The 18,633-nt window shown below is 36.7% G+C and overlaps 2 protein-coding genes and 1 non-coding gene across 3 annotated transcripts; 1 reads left to right on the forward strand and 2 right to left on the reverse strand.

The window, feature by feature from the left end:
* The first annotated feature begins 2,852 nt into the window (after window positions 1-2,852).
* LOC109239332 lies at window positions 2,853-4,300 on the forward strand. Its single transcript, XM_019405883.1, has 2 exons — window positions 2,853-3,056; window positions 3,737-4,300. The coding sequence occupies exons 1-2, from the start codon at window positions 2,853-2,855 to the stop codon at window positions 4,298-4,300; spliced, it is 768 nt and encodes a 255-aa protein (XP_019261428.1).
* Window positions 4,301-12,265: 7,965 nt separating this feature from the next.
* On the reverse strand, window positions 12,266-12,337 carry TRNAC-GCA. Its single transcript has one exon. It is a non-coding gene; the product is annotated as a tRNA-Cys (tRNA).
* Window positions 12,338-13,828: 1,491 nt separating this feature from the next.
* Window positions 13,829-16,974, reverse strand: LOC109239344 (B2 protein-like). The gene is made up of 5 exons (XM_019405893.1): window positions 16,051-16,974; window positions 14,934-15,034; window positions 14,727-14,810; window positions 14,172-14,282; window positions 13,829-14,053 (listed from the first exon to the last, which is right to left on the reverse strand). Exons 1-5 carry the CDS (start codon window positions 16,640-16,642, stop codon window positions 13,994-13,996), a joined length of 948 nt encoding a protein of 315 aa, XP_019261438.1. The 5' UTR covers window positions 16,643-16,974; the 3' UTR covers window positions 13,829-13,993.
* Between the last annotated feature and the right edge of the window lie 1,659 nt (window positions 16,975-18,633).

Consider the following 18,633-nt stretch of genomic DNA (forward strand, 5'->3'; position numbering starts at 1 on the left):
GTCATTATTTAATTAGTTCATTTGACACGTCATTGGCAAGTCTAATTCACGCATATGGTCTGTTATACTCAGGTGTCTATTTGATATACTTTTAAAAGTCACTTAAAGTGTTTAAATGATAAGGTACGGTCATAGCTAGGCAGTGACAATTGTTCCTTAGGTCGATTATGATGGTTTGACAAAATTTTAGGTGATCCGGGTCCGGCCGCCAGGGCCCATGCAGAAGGCATGGGCTATAGCACATGAAAATTTGGGAGTCGGGTGAAATTCCAGTTTTATGTCTAAAATGCCGAAAAATTAGGAACGATCTTGGCGAGGCAGTGACTATTTTTTCTTAGGTCGTTTTATATGGTCCACAAAAATTTAGGCGATTCAGGTCCAGCCGTCCGAGGCCATGAAGAAGGCATGGGCTATAGCATACGAATATTTTAGAATCAGGTAGAATTCCAGTTTTATGTCCCTAAAATGTCAAAAAATGAGAAACGGTCATGGCGAGGCGGTGAATATTATTCGTTAGGTTGGTTCCTTACGTCATTTTTATAGTCCGATAAAATTTTAGGTGATTCGGGTCCAAACGCCCGGGCCCATATAAAAGGCGTGGGCTATACATGAAAATCTGGGAATTAGGCAGAATTTATGGCCTTAAAACGGCAAATATTGAGGAACGGTCATGGCCAGGCAGTGACTATTTTTCCTTAGGTCGTTTTTCATGGTCCGGCCAAATTTTAGGCAATTTGGGTCCGGCCGCTCTGGCCCATGCATAAGGCGTGGGCTATAACATACGAAAATTTGGGAGTCGTGCAGAATTCCAGTTTTATGGCTCTAAAATGTCAAAAACGAGGAACGGTCATGGAGAGGTGATGACTATTGTTCCTTAGGCTATTTATGATGGTCTGTCAAAATTTTAGGTGATCCGGATCCAACCGTTCGGGTCCATGAAGAAGGCGTGGGCTATAGCATACAAAAATCCGGAATTGGGTAGAATTCCAATTTTATTTCCCTAAAATGCCAAAAACAAGTAACGATCATGGCAAGGCGGTGACTATTATTCGTTAGGTAATTTTTTATCGTCCATCAAAATTCTAGGCGATCCGGATCCGGTAGCCAGGGCCTATGTAGAGGCGTGGGCTATAGGACACGAAAATCGAAGAATCGGGTAGAATTCTAGTTTTATGGCCCTAAAATACCAAAACATGTGGAATGGTCATGGTGATGAGGTGACTAATGTTCCTTAGGCTGTATTTGATGTTGCGAAAAAATTTTAAGCGATCTGGGTTCTGCAGCCTGCGCACATGTAGAAGGCTTGGGCTATATCACACGAAAATCTAGAAATCGAGCAGAATTCCAGTTTTATGGCTTTAAAATATTGAAAAATAGGGAACGGCCATGGCTAGGCGGTGATTATTGTTCCTTAGACGTTTTTGATGGTCTGGAAATTTTTTAGACGATTTGGGTCGGACCAGCCGGGTCCAGGCAGTAGGCGTGGGCTATAGCACACGAAAATCTGAAAATTGGGCGAAATTCCAGTTTTATGGCCCTAAAACGCCAAAAATTGAGGAACGATCATAGTGAGGGTTTATTATTCCTTAGGTCATATTGGATAGTCCGGCAACATTTTAGCCGATCCAGGTCCGGCCTCCGGACCTATGTAGAAGGCATGGGCGCACACGAAAATCTAGGAATCGAGTGGAATTCCACTTTTATTGCTTTAAAATGCTGAAAAATAAAGAAAGGTCATGGAGAAGCGGTGACTAGTGTTCCTTAGATCATCCTTGATGGTCCGGCAAAATTTTAGGCGATACGGGTCCAGCCGGCCAGGCCCATGCAGAAAGCGTGAGCTATAGCACACGAAATCTTAGAATTGGGCGGAATTCTAGTTTTATGGCCCTAAAACGCCTAAGTAAAGGAACGGTCATGCCGAGGTGGTGACTATTGTTCCTTAGGTTATTTTGGACGGTCTGATAAAATTTTAGGCTATCCGGGTCCGATCACCCGGGCCCATGTAAAAGACGTGGGCTATAACGAACGAAAATATGAGAATCGGGTGGAATATCAGTTTTATGGCCCGAAAAGGCCAAAAAACGAGCAACGGTCATGGTGAGGCGTTGACTATTGTTCCTTAGGCCGTATTTGATGGTTCGGTAAAATTTAAGGCAATCCGGGTCCGGTTGCCCGGGCACATACAGAAGGCGTGGGCTATAACAAGAAAATCTGGTGATCGGGTGGAATTCCAGCTTTATGGTCCTAAAATTCTAAAAAATAAGGAATGGTCATGGCGGGACAGTGACTATTATTCCTTAGGTTGTATTTGATGGTCCGACAAAATTTTAGGCGATCCGGGTCAGGCAGCCTGGGCCCATGCAGAAGGTGTGGGCTATTGCACACGAAAATCTGGGAATCAGGCAGAATTCCAGTTTTATTGCTTTATATTGCTGAAAAATAAGGAACGGTCATGGCGAAGAGGTGACTATTGTTCTTTAGGTCATTTTTTATCCAGGTCCGGCAGCTTGGGCCCATGTCGAAAGCGTGGGATATAGCACACATAAATCTGGGAATCGGGTGGAATTCTAGTTTTATGGCTTTAAAACTCCGAAAAATGAGGAACGGTAAGCTCAAGCAAAAGGCGTGGGCTACAAATACTTCTCAACTGCGAAAATAGTGAAATTCAGAAGGGAAATCCACAATTTCTGCAAAAAGGATACTGATACAGTTTTCGAGGCTTGGGAAAGATTCAAAGAGATAGTGAGAAAGTATTAGCATAAATCAAATTATGGATGCAACTCCAAGAATTTTGGGATGGACTGACACCTGTCTCATGACGAACACTAAGTACTGCAGTTGGAGGTCCTTTAATGAAGAAAACTGTTGAGGAGATTGTTCCAATTCTTGCTGAGCTCTCTGAAGATGCTAATCAATGGCCTTTTGAGAGTAATGATAGAAGAAAATCAGCTGGGGTTCATCAAGTAGACTCTAACACATCACTACAAGCCCAGCTAGACACCATGGCCCGAGAAATAATAAAGTTAACACTCACGAAGATACAGAGTGAGCCGCAAGTAGCATGTGACTTTTGTGGAATGGGTCACCCTATACATTAGTGTCAAGCTTCAGCTGAAGTAGTAAATGTTGTGAGGAGTTTAGATAGAGGAAACTACCAAAATGGCAACAATTTCTTGGAGTTCACTAGGTGGTAGTGCAAACGCATGGCAGCAAAGTAACTCTAGATCCCAAGGATAGGGAGCTCTAGGTTTTCAAAATCAGCAGAGGCAACAATATCATCCTCCATAGTCTAGTATGGAAGATTTGATGAAGGCCTATATTGTTAAGACAAATGAGAGGCTGGAAACCCATGGCACAGCTATTAGAGAACTGGGCACGGCCTTTCAAAACTTGGAAAGACAAAGTGGGACAACTAGCTAATCTATTGTCTGAGAGGGTTCCAAGAACTCTCCCCGCTGATACTAAAAGAAATCCAAAAGAGATAATAAATGCAGTGTCTTTGAAGAGTGGGAACGTATTGGAGGATCCTAGGGCAAAACAAAGGATGAGCTAATTGAAAGACAATATTGTGGAGGAACAAAAAAATGACAACAATCAAGAAGGTGCAGGGATGGTGGATGATGGTCTTAAAAAAATATAATGGGAATACTAGAGCTCAGAAAAAGTAAAAGATGAGAAAGAAATAAATGAGGATACTGAAGAAATTAAATTTATGTCTCCTCTACCTTTTTCGCAGAAGCAGAGAAGAGAGAAGATGGACAAACAATTCGGGCACTTTCTAGAAGTGCTCAAGCATCTGCTTGTGAATATACCTTTCACAGAGGTACTATCACAGATGCCAGCTTATGCTAAATTTTTGAAGAAGATATTGTTCAAAAAGCGAAAAGTGAAAGAGACATCGGTTGTCAAGCTCACAAAGCATTGTAGTGCCATTCTGCAAAATAAGCTCCCCCCAAAGTGTGGAGATACAGGGAGTTTTACTATATCTTGCTCTTTAGGAAGTACTAAGTTTGAAAAATCTTTGTGTGATTCAGGTGCTTCTATTAATCTTATGCCTTTGTCTATTTTAAGAAAATTAAAGAGAGAGATTAGAGAAATCAGGTCGATACCTATGTCCTTGCAGCTGGCGGATCAGATCACAATCATACGTGAAGGAATAGTGGAAGATGTGCTAGTTCGGATGGAACATTTTGTGTTCCTTGTGGACTTCATTGTGGTGAACATGGAGGAGAATAGAGAGGTCCCTCTAATTTTAGGAAGAACCTTCTTGGCTACTGGTAGAGCAATTTTGGACATTTAGGAAAGGCAGCTCATGCTCAGAGTGGGGGAGGAAAGAGTGATCTTCAAGATGGAAGGAGCAATGGGGGCCCTAAAGGAGCAAACTAGAGAGAGTAAAACTGATGAGTGTGGGGTATACCCAAAGAAGGCCGAAAAGAAGCTCTCAGGATGGATGTTTGCACTAGGTCGGGCGTGCAGAGGAGATCCCGATTTTGATTTAGACCCTCGCTAGATGAATCAGCGGAGGCTTCTTTACCTCTTGCTTTTTATTAGTGTATCATGGGGACATGCCACAATTTAAAATGTGGGATGGGGGATGTAAATATGCACATATTTGTTTTCGTTTTCTTAATTGAAAAAACAAATGTTGACTTTTTCAGACGATGGATTTCCTTAATTGTCTTCTTGAGGGATTAAAGTCGAAGAAAACATTTTGTGTTTTGTCTTTCATTTTTTATTTTCTTAGGTAGTGTAACAATTTCCCCTTGGTTTTTCTTTGTGCTGCGATTCTTTTTCAAGGGTTTTGTTTGAATCGGGTAGTTAGTTTTTCTTTATTAGCAATAGTGAAGTCTTGTGCTATGGTATTAAATGGAGATAATTGTTCTTGACTTCGCTGTGCCTTGAGAGTGGTGAGTGCCTTAGTTGTGACGCCTAGGCTCAGTTCTTGACTCATGTATAATAGTACCTTAAATTGTTTGATTTTGACTTTGCTACTATTTTGACTAGAGAGTCGGGATAGATCCGATCCTAAGTGAGTTATTTAGCAATGTGTGAGTGAGATTTTTGTTGATATTCTGTGTATTCTAGTTAATGTCTAGAACTTGCCCAGTATGTTTGGATAGCAAAATAGCAGTCTTATTCAGTCTTGGAAGTGATATAGGCATTTTTTTGTTGAGCCAGTTATATGTTTTTACCCACCTAATAAATGTGTATCTTTGTTAGCCCCTTTGAGCCTGTAATCCTACTTATTTAGCGACCACACTAAAAGGCTGACCCATTTTTTTGAATTCACCATTTGTTTAAACCTTCTACCTCTCTTGAGCACTTGAATTTGTTATGAGTTTGTAAAAGCTAATTAGAGATATGGTCGGGTTTTTGAGTGGAACTTTGAAAAAGGAGATAGGTGCATTGGTGAAGTTTGTGAGAGCCACATGTAAGGAATTGGATGGAAAAAAAGAGAAAGAAAAGTCAATCAGAACTTTGAAAAAAAAGAGTTATGTATGTATTAATAAAAAAAATTGATTCCTAGCTAGTGGTAGTTCTCATCTTGTTTGTGCTTAAAGAAAGTAGGAGCTTGATGTTGTGAAGATTGGTGTATGGTTTAACATAAGTGGGGGTTTAGAATGTGAATTTGTATGTATTAAAGTGCTTGGGAGGTGTAGTCATTATTATCTATATGTATCCTACCCGTCCCGCAGCATACATTACAACCAAAATAAAGTCTTACTTGATCCTTGACTGAATGAGCTCAAATTAGTAGACGACTACACTATGGGCAAGCTTATGGTATGTTTATGTGGTGCATTAATTTTATTTCTGAGAGTGAGTTAATTCTTTCTATGTTGAGTTCCTATTTATTCTTGAATTTTATTGTGTGTGGAACTAATCTCTATCTTTAGTGTGAGGGCACATGATTTGCGAAGGAAAGGTAATGTCTTTGACCTCTGTGCTACAGTAAGTGAGCGGGTTTTTGAAAAATATGTAGTGCTTTTGAGCCGAGTCTTGAGGCTAAGATGTTATGATAGGGTTCTTAGTATGCTTTAAAAATTCTTGACATGATGCGTTAGGGAAGTTGTCTGATGAGAAGGTCGTCTCTATGCGAACTGCAGTTTGATTGCTTGAGGATGAGCAATGATTTAAGTGTGGGGTATTGATGGTAGGCTAGATACCCGTGTTTTAGTCATAGTTTGCATTCCAATTACTGTATTTTACTTGTGTTTGAGCTTAAATATTAGTGTATTGCGCTTATTATATGTTTTATGCCTTGCAGAAAGTGATTCCGAGCTGTCAAGATAATTTAGAGCTAATTTGAACAAGTTGGAGCTTTGAAATCCGACTAAAAGCTCAAGAAATTAAGTCCGGATCACGTTCGGGGGTCAATGATCAAGTCTGGTTATCAAAAAGTGAGAAAAAGAAAAGATTACTCTGAGATAAATGCACTACCGCGCCGCGGGGCTCAGGGCGCTAGTGCAAAATTCCTGCAGTGTGAAAAAAATCAACTCTCTGAAGATCCTCACTAATGTAGCGCATGGGGCGGCACATCGGGCACCGTGGCAGTGTATGTTCGCGGTCCAATTGTCCCACTTCAGCTTGGAACGGGTAGTTTCATCCGGGCATGTTCCTGCATGGTATAAATACACCAAAACACAATTTTTAGAGGACTTTTTACCTATGGAAGATTGAAAGAGCACTGGAGACTCAAAGCACAAGGATTCATCATTTTTTACTCAACTCAACATCCGAGTTTGGATTGAATTCATGTTGTCTTATTATTCAACTTTATTTTTGACGAAACTCTCCATGAATATGGAGTAGTTTCCCTTAAGGTTTGACGGATATGGTGTTTTGATTGATATTTGTGGATTTTAACTCTAGTTCTTTAACTTCATTCACTAGTTTATTTAATCGAAAAAGGAATATTGTGGTGATTATCTTACGTTGTTTTATTTGGTTTAATTCAATGATTCTCTTAAGTAATCGAAAGAGCTTGTTGAATTGTTGATTAAATCAAGTCAGAAGAATATTCGAGAGACGTTTTCTTGAAGACTAATCCACTAATGCATGCTTGCATATTTTTACAGTGCTTATATTAGTTCACCTCGTAGAGTTAAGATTTAATCGGGAGAGGAGTCTTGGCTACACGTTTGAACTAATCATCGAGTACATTCGTGAGAATCATTAGAACATTAGAGTGAATTGAACTAAAGTTGGGTCACAAATAGCTATCTTGCACCTATCATATCACGACCCTTATTTCTCCCATTGATATTTCAGTGCAGCTCAACTCTTGTCTTCCAGTAATCAATTGTTAATTTTTGTAGTTTCATAGTAAATTTTAGTTATTAATCATCCCAACCAACGTGTTAATAATCCTGAATAACGTTAAGCTAGAAATTACTTGAATATTGTTTAAACTCAATCCCTGTGGAGACGATAATTTTACTATACTATCTTTGGATAGAGAGCATTAATTTCGTGTTGTGTTTTGCGCTCGTCACCGGCCGCCCGGATGCATGCAGATGGCATGGTCTATAGCACATGAAAGTCTAGGAATCAGGCGGAATTCCACATTTATGGCCCTAAAATGCCAAAAAAGAGGAATAGACATGGTGAAGCAATGAATATTAGTCCTTAGAACATTTTTAATAAGCCGGCAATATTTTAGGTGATTAAGATCCGGTCGCCCGGATGCATGCAGATGGCGTGGGCTACAACACACAAAAATCTGAGAATCGAGTAGAATTCCAGTTTTATTACCTTAAACACCCAAAAAAGAAAGGTCATGGCGAAGCGATGACTATTGTTCCTTAGGTCATTTCTGATGGGCCGACAAAATTTTAGGCGATTCAGGTGCGGTCGCATGTTTGCATGCATATGGCGTGGGCTATAGCACACAAAAATCTGGGAATCGGGCGGAATTCTTGTTTTATGGCCCTAAAAGGCCCAAAAATTGAGGAATGGTCATGGCAAAGCGATGACTATTGTTCCTTAGGTCTTATTTGATGGGTCGGCAAGATTTTAGGCGATTTAGGTATGGTCACCTGGATGCACGCAGATGTTGTGGGCTATAGCACATGAAAATTTGAAAATCAGGCAGTATTTCAGATTTATGGCCAAAAAATGCCAAAAATAATATGGAACGGTCATGGCGAAGCGATGACTACTGTTCCTTAGATCGTTTTTGAAGGGCCGGCAAAAAATTTATAAGTGTTTCGGGTTCGGCCACCCGGATGCATGTAGATGGCGTGGGCAATAGCACACGAAAATCTGGGAACCAGGCGAAATTTTAGTTTTATGGCCCTAAAACGCCAAAAATGAGGAACAGTCATGGCAAAGCAATGACTATTGTTCCTTATGTCATTTTGGATGGGCCGGCAAAATTTTAGTCGATTCGGGTCTGATCGCCCCAATAGATGCAGATGGTGTGAGCTATAGCACACGAAAATCTGGTAATTAGGCGGAATTCTAGTTTATGGCCTAAAATATCAAAAAATGAGGAACGGTCATGGCGAAGCGATGACTATTATTCTAGGTCATTTTTTATGGCAAAATTTAGGCAACTCGGGTCCGGTCCGGATGCATGCAGATGGCATGGGCTATAGCACACGAAAATCTGATAATTGGGCGAAATTTCAGTTTTATGGCCTTAAAACGCCAAAAACGAGGAATAGTCATGGTGAAGCGATGACTGTTGTTCCTTAAGTAGTTTTTTAAGGGTCAGCAAAATTTCTGGCGATTCGAGTCAGGTCACCCAGTTGCATGCATATGGAGTGGGCTTTAGCACAAGAAAATCTTGGAAGCGGGCGGAATTCTAGTTTTATAGACCTAAAACTCCAAAATATGAGTAACAGTCATGGCGAAGTGATGACTATTTTTCCTTAGGTCGTTCTTATGGGCCAGAAAAATTTTAGTCGATTCGGGTCTGGTCGCCTAGATGCATATAGTTGGCATGGGCTATAGCACACCAATATCTTGGAATCGAGCGAAACTCCAGTTTTATGACCCTAAAACGCCAAAAAGGAGGAAAGAGCATGGAAAAGCGATGACTATTGTTCCTTAGGTCGTTTTTGATGGGCCGACAAAATTTTAGGCGATTCAGGTCCGATAGTCAGGATGGATACAAATGGCGTGGACTATAACACACGAAAATCTAGGAATCAGGCGGAATTCCATTTTTATGGCCCTAAAATGCCAGAAAACGATGAAGGTCATGGCAAAGCGATAACTATTGTTCCTTAAGTCGTTTTTGATGGGCTGACAAAACTTTAGGTGGTTCGGGTCCGGCCGTCTGGATGCATGCAGATGGCTGGGCTACATGGGCCTAAAAAATTTAGGCAATTTAGAGCCCGTCGCCCTAATTCATAAAGATGGCATGGACATTAGCCACACGAAAAATTAGAAATTATCCTAATTCATGTTTTATGGCCCTAAAATGCTAAGAAATGAGGAACGGTCACGACTAAGCAATGATTGTGGTTCATTTGGTTGTTTCTGATAGACCCTCAAAATTTTAGGTGATTCGCATCCCATCGCTCGAATTCATGAAGATAGCATGGACATTAGCACACGAATAATTTGAAATCATCTTGAATTCCTATTTTATGGCCCTAAAATGCCAAATATTAAGGAACAATCATGGCGAAGCAATGACTATTATTCATTAGGTCGTTTCTGATAGGCCCATAAAATTTTAGGCGATTCGGAGCCCGTTACCGAATTTATCAAAATTGCATCGACATTAGCATGCGTAAAATTGAAAATCGTCCTGAATTCCTGCTTTATGGACCTAAAACGCTAAATAAGAGGAATGGTGACGGCGAAGCGATGACTATTATTCATTAGATTATTTTATGGGCCCACAAATATTTGTGATTTGGAGACTGTCGCCCGATTTCATGGAGATGAAGTGGACATTAGCACACAAAAAATCAAAAATCGCCTTGGATTCCTATTTTATGGCCATAAAATATCAAAATAAGGAAAATCATAGAGAAGCGATGACTATTTTTTATTAGGTAATTTTTTATGGGTCTAGAAAAATTTAGGCTATTTGAAGCCTGTCTCCCGAATTCATGAAGATGGCAAGGACATTAGCATACAAAAAATTGAAAATCGTCCTGAATTCCTATTTTAGGGCCCTAAAACACTAAAAAGTAAGGATATGTTATGGCAAAGTAGTGACTATTGTTTATTAGATCATTTCTGATAGGCCTACAATTTTTTGCGAGTCGGATACCATCTCCCGAATTCTTAAAGATGGCGTGGACATTAGCAACGAAAAATTAGAAATCGTCATGAATCCTTTTTAATGGACAAAAATTAGGAACAATCACAGCAAAGTGATAACTACTTTTTATTAGGTTATTTCTGATGGGCCCAAAAAAATTAGGCGATTCAGAACCCGTCACTTTAATTCATGAAGGTAGCGTGGACACTAGCACACCTAAAATTGGAAATAATTTTGAATTCCTGTTTAATGGCCCTAAAATGTTAAAAAAAATGAGAAACAGTCACAACGAAGCAATGATTATTGTTCATTAGGTCATTTCTGATGGGCCCACAAAATTTTAGGCGATTCGCAGCCCGTCGCTCAAATTCATGAAGATAGCGTGGACATTAGCACACGAATAATTAGAAATCATCTTGAATTCCTGCTTTATGGCCCTAAAACGCCAAAAAATAAGGAATATTCACGGCGAAGCAATGACTATTGTTCAGTAGGCGATTCGAAGCTCGTTTCCTGAATTCATCAAGATTGTGTGGACATTAGCACACATAAAATTAAAATCATCCTGAATTCCTGTTTTATTGCCCTAAAACGCCAAAGAAATGAGGAACGATCATGGCAAAGTGACTATTGTTCATTAGGCTATTTATGATGGGCCCATAAAATTTTAGGCGATTCGGAACCCGTTGCCCAAATTCATGAAGATGGCGTGGATATTAGCACTCGAAAAATTAGAAATCATCCTAAATTCTTATTTATGACCCTAAAACGCCAAAAATAAGGTACAATCATGACAAAGCGATGACTATATTTTCTTAGGTCATTTCTTATGGCCCAAAAAATTAGGTGAATCGGAGACTGTCGCCTGAGTTTAAGATGGTGTGGACATTAGCACACGAAAAAATAAAAAATCGTCCTGAATTCCTATTTTGTACCCCGAAAATGCCAAAATATGAGGGATCGTCATGGCGAATCGATGACTATTGTTCATTAGCCCGTTTCTAATTAGGCCACAAAATTTTATGTGATTCGGAGTCGTCGCCCGAATTCATGAAATTGGCGTGGGCATTAGCACACGAAAAATTAGAAATCGTCCTATATTCCTATTTTATGGCCCTAAAATTCCAAAAAAATGAGAACTAGTCAAGGAGAATCAACGACTATTGTTCATTAATCTTTTCTGAAGTTCCCACAAAATTTTAGGCGATTCGGAACCCGTTGCCCGAATTCATGAAGATGACGTGAACATTAGCACACGAAGAGAAAATCGTCCTGAGTTCCTGTTTTATAACCCTAAAACGCTAAAAAATGAGGAACGGTCATGGCGAAGCAATAAAATCATTAACTCGTTTTTGATGGGCCTACAAAATTTTACGCGATTCGGAGCCCTTCGACTGAATTCATGAAGATGGTGTGGATGTTAGTCCACGAAAAATTAAAAAAATCATCTTGAATTCCTGTTTTATGGACCTTTATAAAAAATGATCTTGGTAATAACTAATAAGCGATTAACCGGAGATCACTTAGGCGATCATATATAATACATAGACAATTTTTAGATAACACATAAGTGATTTATAATTTTACCATTGTATCTCTCACTTTATTTAAAAAAAAGAAAAAAGAAAGAAGTTGTAAGCTCCTTCGGATAAATCATGTCCTTAATGAATTAATAGAATTCTTGTTTCAAAAAAAAAGAAAAAAAGAAAAAAAAAAAAGAAAAAAGAAAGAGCAGATCCAAAATCTTCTCTATTAAGGGGATTCAATATTTTATATGTTACCAAACGAATGTGTTATGAGCATTTCTTGAACGAGCTAGTACTGAATTTGATTGTAAAGTCGTACTGATTAATAATGTTTTTAACAGTAAACAACTATTTTCCTTCTTCATTTATAACTGCAATAATTGTAGTAGGTAAAAAATTAACATATGCAGTTATCAGTTGAAAACGCTTTAAAGCCAAACGTAGGCAGTGGGTAACCATTCAATAAAAGGAGGTAAAAGAATCAAGACTGAAAATAATAGGAAGAAAATAAAATAGGGCCCAACCGGGTTCGAACCGGTGACCTCTTGATCTGCAGTCAAATGCTCTACCACTGAGCTATGGACCCTGAATGGACGACTAACGCTGTTTAGCTCAATTTATAATCTATCTACAAAGTTAGGACCATTTGTCGAGAGTCAAAATTCCAACTTTAATGGTAGATTAGGTAAGCTCCTAACCATCTTTTACCCATAAATTAAAATTCAACACAAAAATAATTTAAAAAATTAAAAATAGAGTAGTGACATATCTAAGCCGCAGCAAGAGACAAAATTTTCTATAATGATGTCAAAATTTGCACTTGATTTTATCCATTTAGTAATATTGTCGGCCTGCAAATATAACTTTGGTCCTTCTAGTGATGTCAGAAGTCGTTTTGACGTAATATTTTATCTTTTTGTAGTTTTACTTATTAGGTCCTTATGCCCTTCTAATATATATATATATATATATATACTAGCTACAAAATTTAAATATAAGAAAGAAAAAAGAGATTTTCATATAATGACATGATACCAGAAGATAAGCTTACATATACTAACAAACAAAGAGAGATGTTCAAATAAACTAACTTGTAATGTTTGAATTTGACATGGACAAGTAAACTTCTTCAACGACTTGTTCAAATGTTAAAGAGGACAGTTCAACCATTCTTGTTGCTACTTTCCAACTACTTTGTAAATTTAACTCTGAATAATTGTCTCAATGTCCTCTTTATTCAATTATTATTCTACACTCAAATTCATTATTCACTTCTAAACAATTGCTCAATCCTAGAAACTTGAGAAAGATACACATATCTCACTGACCCTAAGGATGTGTTTTGAAAGTTCAATGACAACAACAATAACAATATAACACTATTGTCCTTGAATTCATTTCAAGTCTCGAGTTCTTGTTTAGAATTCTCGTTTCTATAGTTTGAACGAGAGCTTTGATGCAATTTAAATTGACAATTAGTAGTAATAGCATAATAAATGTCCGAAGGACAGAACAAAATCTTGAATTTCCGGGTCTCCTTTGCCAATAGACCAATCAATGGTACTCTATCGGAAACAAGATTCAGTCGCTACAAGCCCACAGTGGAGCACTTCTAAGGCTTGGTGAGCTAGGTTAGGGAATTCTTTTCGAGTCCTTTTACTAACATTGAAGGAAGACCAGTGAAATCCAACAAGTGTGATCTGGGGAGGATAGTGTGTAGGCAGACTTTACCCTTACCTTGTGATAAGGTACAATAACGACTACAATACACATAATTAGTCTGTGACAGTAAATGCAGTTCTAGATAATGATCTCCAATGTCCACTTACAATGTGAATAGAAGAAAATGTATGAAATTGGTGAATAATGGACCCATCCCTCGATTGTTGTCCACTTAAATACCAGACTTTTCTATGCAACACGATTTGAATCCATGACGTATGCGTAACTCACACATCAAATACTATACTTTGTATCATCTTTCAAGAACAACTTGTATTAGGGCCAATGTGCTAATAATAAGTTTTGAATAAAACCCCAAAAAAAGGCAGATAATCATATCTAGAACACAAACTAATAAACAAAATAGAACTCGTTTATTATAACTTTTATATATGCAAGAAAGCCTACTATATTACAAAACGGTTTGTAACATCATTCTGCAAAGGGAAAAAATAGTTCCTTCACATCACATATATTGCCCATATACATATCCTGTAATTGCCTAGGTATAGTAGACCCTTCAATTTAACAAACTAGTCAGTATATTTTTCTCTGCAAAAATGTCCAGGAGAGAGATGGCCTGCAAAACCAAACAATACAAATTTTCATGTTAAAAATAAAGGTCTCATATGTTTCTATATATGGAGATCAGAAACTCTCTATCTAAATTTTTTTTTTTTCAAGAAAATAATAGTCACCTCTGGAATGTTTAATTCAAGGCGGAATTTAGGACCGTCGTAATGGTGAAGAATTGGCCTGAATGAGTCCTCTTCAAGTGATTCACAAATTTTCCTCGTCACAACACGTACCTATACGCAAATAGACGAAAGTAGCAAGTCTTAATACACAAACCAGGAACCTTATTCTGTTATTCAGTCTGATTTCAAGCAATTTTCCAGTTAATCAACCACACAACATATTCATCCTTAATCTGGTAAATGAAATAAATATGATAGGATAAGAGAGATATTTATCCTTATGATACCCCAGTTACTAGTGGCGGAGCCAGAAATTATAATAAGAGAATTTGAAAAAATGCGAGATGTCACACCTGAGATTTAAACCTATGACCTATACCAATTCTTGGACCATATTTGCGTCTATATTAAAATATTTTCTTATGTCAAGGAGATTCAACAAATTATATATATGCAATAAAGTTTGTTACGTTTTTGTCTAGTTTCACCCCTAGCATTCAAATATCTAATGAAATTCTGCACAAAAAGCTAATAGCATTTGTTAACTCTTCTTACTTGAGCAGGAAAGCGCGATTCACCAGGGTTCTTCTTGTCCTCCCACGCAGTAGGATCAATATTGGAACCACCAAAGCTCGCAGCCTATGAACCGATTCATGTATTAGTTAAACGGCCACGCAAATTAAAAAGGGAAAAGATCTTAAGACAGTAAATTTGAGAGATTTATTTACTGTCAACAATGTGATGGAAAATTAGAGAACAAACCTCAAATATTCCATGAAGCTGGTGGGTTGAGTAGTTGTAGAGGAAAAGAGGCAAGCCGGGTGTTATTTGGCGAACTGAATCCCTGTAACGAGGCGGCAAGCCTGAAATATAATAGGAGCAGATATCAGGAAAAAAATTCAATTTTTACCTTCTTTTTGTTGTGTGGACTGATGAATAACTAGAATGGTGGAACTACGCAGATACGATGAATCGAGCAATGACATCTCAATCTCAAATTAGTCGTCGTTGACTATATAATCATACGTATTCAGACCATACACAGTATTTGGAGAATTCATCTTAGTTAAAACTTTTTTTATGCAGGTGAATTTGAGACCAGCTATATTTTGCGGAACTCATATTCTTCAATTGAGAATACGAGCAGTGCAAATTTCTCCGATATGAAACAATCGTCTAGGAGTATGAAATGTGTCCTTTACTACATCACGTGTTCGACCACCACAAACCAATAACAACAATATTACCAGATCAAAAGAAACCTATATCATCCTATTTCTCTTGAGAAACAGAACATCAAGAACTTCAGGAACATTCAATTACCAACTGAAAACGTCATCGTTGAAATGCAAACTATAATTATCAAGACACAAACTTGCTACTGTCAAACAATTCAAGAACAGAATAAATACAGACAAACTGAATACTCTTTCAGTAATCTTATAACAATTCGCCTTGAGCATACCTATTAAATTTAGCAAACTCAATCAATATATCAATTATTCAACTACACCTCAATCTCAATCAACATATCAATTAATCAACTACGCCTCAATCTCAAAACAACTCGTCAGCTATATACAGTGGCGGAGCCACATAGCTCCAAGTGTTGCCGGAAAATTACTATTTTTTGTGTATATACTATGTATTGAATCCATGTATTTATTTTTTAAAATTTTGACCCCCTTAATGAAAATCCTGGCTCGGCTACTGGCGGTATGAGTCATCTATACCATACAGCCAACTTAATTGCAGCTATTTGCAAAAGTAAACAACTTTAAACTACAACATCCAACTGAGAGAACAACAATGCAGAAAAACCAAGAAATAAAAGCAAGAAGATCAAAATTAAAATAAAATATGAGAATAGAATACTAACCAAAGAGCTCTCTTTTGAGATTCTCATGCATAGTATCATTGTTGCAAACAAAAATATATCCACCAACTGTTTCATTTCTTGGTAATGATTCTGATGCTGGCAATGTCTTGAACCTCTTCTCTACACCAATATTCTTATTCTCATCCTTATAATTACTCTCTCTATTAATCTTAGTATTATTTTTCTTCCCTAATTTATTCATAAAATAGCCACTTTCATCCTCATAACCAAATTTTCCACTTTTCTTGATAACCCCTTTTGAATTCACAACAATATTGTTATTGTTATTGTTATTTTCACAACTACCCTTAGTACTGCTACTGTAACTGAAATTCAAAGGGTTAGTGTAAACCCCTTTATTACTAAACAGATTATAATCTGAATTGAGATTTTTTGTTGGAATATTTGAACTAATAACAGAATTTATAACCTCACCACCAACTCTAATATCAAAGTTTCTTCTTTCTTCAGGCTTTTTTGATACATAATTGGTGCTCCAAATTGAATCATTTGAAGATAAATATGCTAAGTTGTTTGTTTGTAAACGAAGCTTATCACTGAATTGATAGAAAGCTGACTGATTATTCTCCATTTTTTGTCACTTTTTTCTATACCCCAGATGATATTTTTGTATAAAAATTCAATCTTGGAGTAAAAGATGAAGGATTTTCTCAAATATCAAGAAGTGAAATTGTCTATAAAAAATTGAAATCTTGGAATAAAGGAGTGAAGTTAAGAGATGAATGGTATAAGAGGATAAAGTAGAGAAATTTTATAGTATAAAGATTGAATCTTGGTCTATGTAGGAGTGATATAGTTTACCTACAGCTGAAGGATATGAGAGTTTGAAGGAGAATAAAATAGGAGAGGTTGACGCGGTAGAGGAAATTTCGCAGAAATGGAGTTGGGAAGAGAAAACTTAGTCGTGTTTTTTTACAATAATAATCTAATAAAGCATGGGATATGTCTTTATATATATACGTAAATATCGGGTGCACATAAATTTTACTCCATAAGAAAATAAGATGAATTTTTTTAAAACTTATCATATAAAATAAAGATATTATTATTTTTAGTCCGCGCCAAAAATTATTTTTATTCAATAGCCAAAAAAGTATAAAATTTAAATAAATAAATTTTTCGGCTATTACTTTATGAGATATTATACAATGTCATTTTACCTATAAAATAATTGATACTGATAATATTATTTGTCGTGTTAAACGTATTATAATATTTTTGTGATTATAAGAATCTGTCAATTAGGATAATACGAGAAATTTAAATTAAATTATATTCAAATTTAAACAAAATCGTTCTCTTTTAAACATATTAGGAATGAATTTTCTGCCTGAGTACTCAGTATTATTTCTTTATTTCTTTATTTATTTATTTATAATTAAATATAATTTTATACTTTAATTTAATCACTCAGTCATATTAAACTAGTATAACAGCTTGTTCGGATGGTTGTTATTGTTTGGATGGTTATTAGGTGTTGTATCGTATCATATTGTTACTTTAAATACAATATTTGTTTTGATTGTTACTTAAATTTTATTATATCGTATCGTTAAATTTGTTGTTATGTGACGACGAAAAGTGTCACTTTATGGAATTACCGATTTGATGTGGTCGCGTGGTTCCCTTATTTTTACTCTCATCTCGCTCTTTCATATTATTAAATAATCCTATTCTATCCTTTACCCTACATTTTTATATAATAATTCTATCATGTACCTTACTTTTCTTTATATTGTTGGTGTGTGACTTGATGAAACGACGAAAAATAATACAATTTATCCAAACATTGTATACATCAAAATGATACAGTATGATACGATACGATGCATTATGATACAATACATAACAACCATCCAAACAAGTAGTAAATATATCCTGTGCTTTACATAAATTATTGTCACTTAATTATCAGTTAATATACATTATGTTGTAATTCTATTACTAATATAAATAAGTCTAAACATCTCGTAAGATATACTTTTCAAAGAAATAGTCTTTAAATAGAGAATATGGAATGAGTAGTTAGTTCACTTTGGTGTGGGGTTATTTTAGGTGAGCTAATTAAAGAATGATGATGCCAGAAAGGAGGGTTTAGAGAGAAAAAGACACATTGGAGTTGAATATTTCCCATCCCCAAAACCGAAAAAAGAAAAGAAAAGAAAAAATATAGAAAAGGAAGATAAGAAAAGATAAAAATGTAGACGTCATATATTATTGCTGAGTAAATAGATCACATCCGGACGCCGCTGTTACTTCGCGGAGATACGGACTCGACCCGCTTTTACCCATTTCGGGTATCATAACATGTCGGAAATAAGAGGAATATACTGGACGTAATCATTCCCTTGATTGGGGCATTGCGGATAATTCGAATACTGAAACATTCTTCATCCCTTATTCAATCTGATCTACCGGCTCTAAGACCGACTCAATAGGAGGAATCGGATCAATCATAGGGATTAATAAGTTTAACTTATATACAACAAAAAATAGTATAAAGAATATTTACATGATATTATCAAGTCATTTACTTGTTATAACTTATTTTTGTGATCATAA

The sequence above is a fragment of the Nicotiana attenuata genome, unplaced genomic scaffold (assembly GCF_001879085.1).
Source record: "Nicotiana attenuata strain UT unplaced genomic scaffold, NIATTr2, whole genome shotgun sequence".
NCBI lineage: Eukaryota > Viridiplantae > Streptophyta > Magnoliopsida > Solanales > Solanaceae > Nicotiana > Nicotiana attenuata.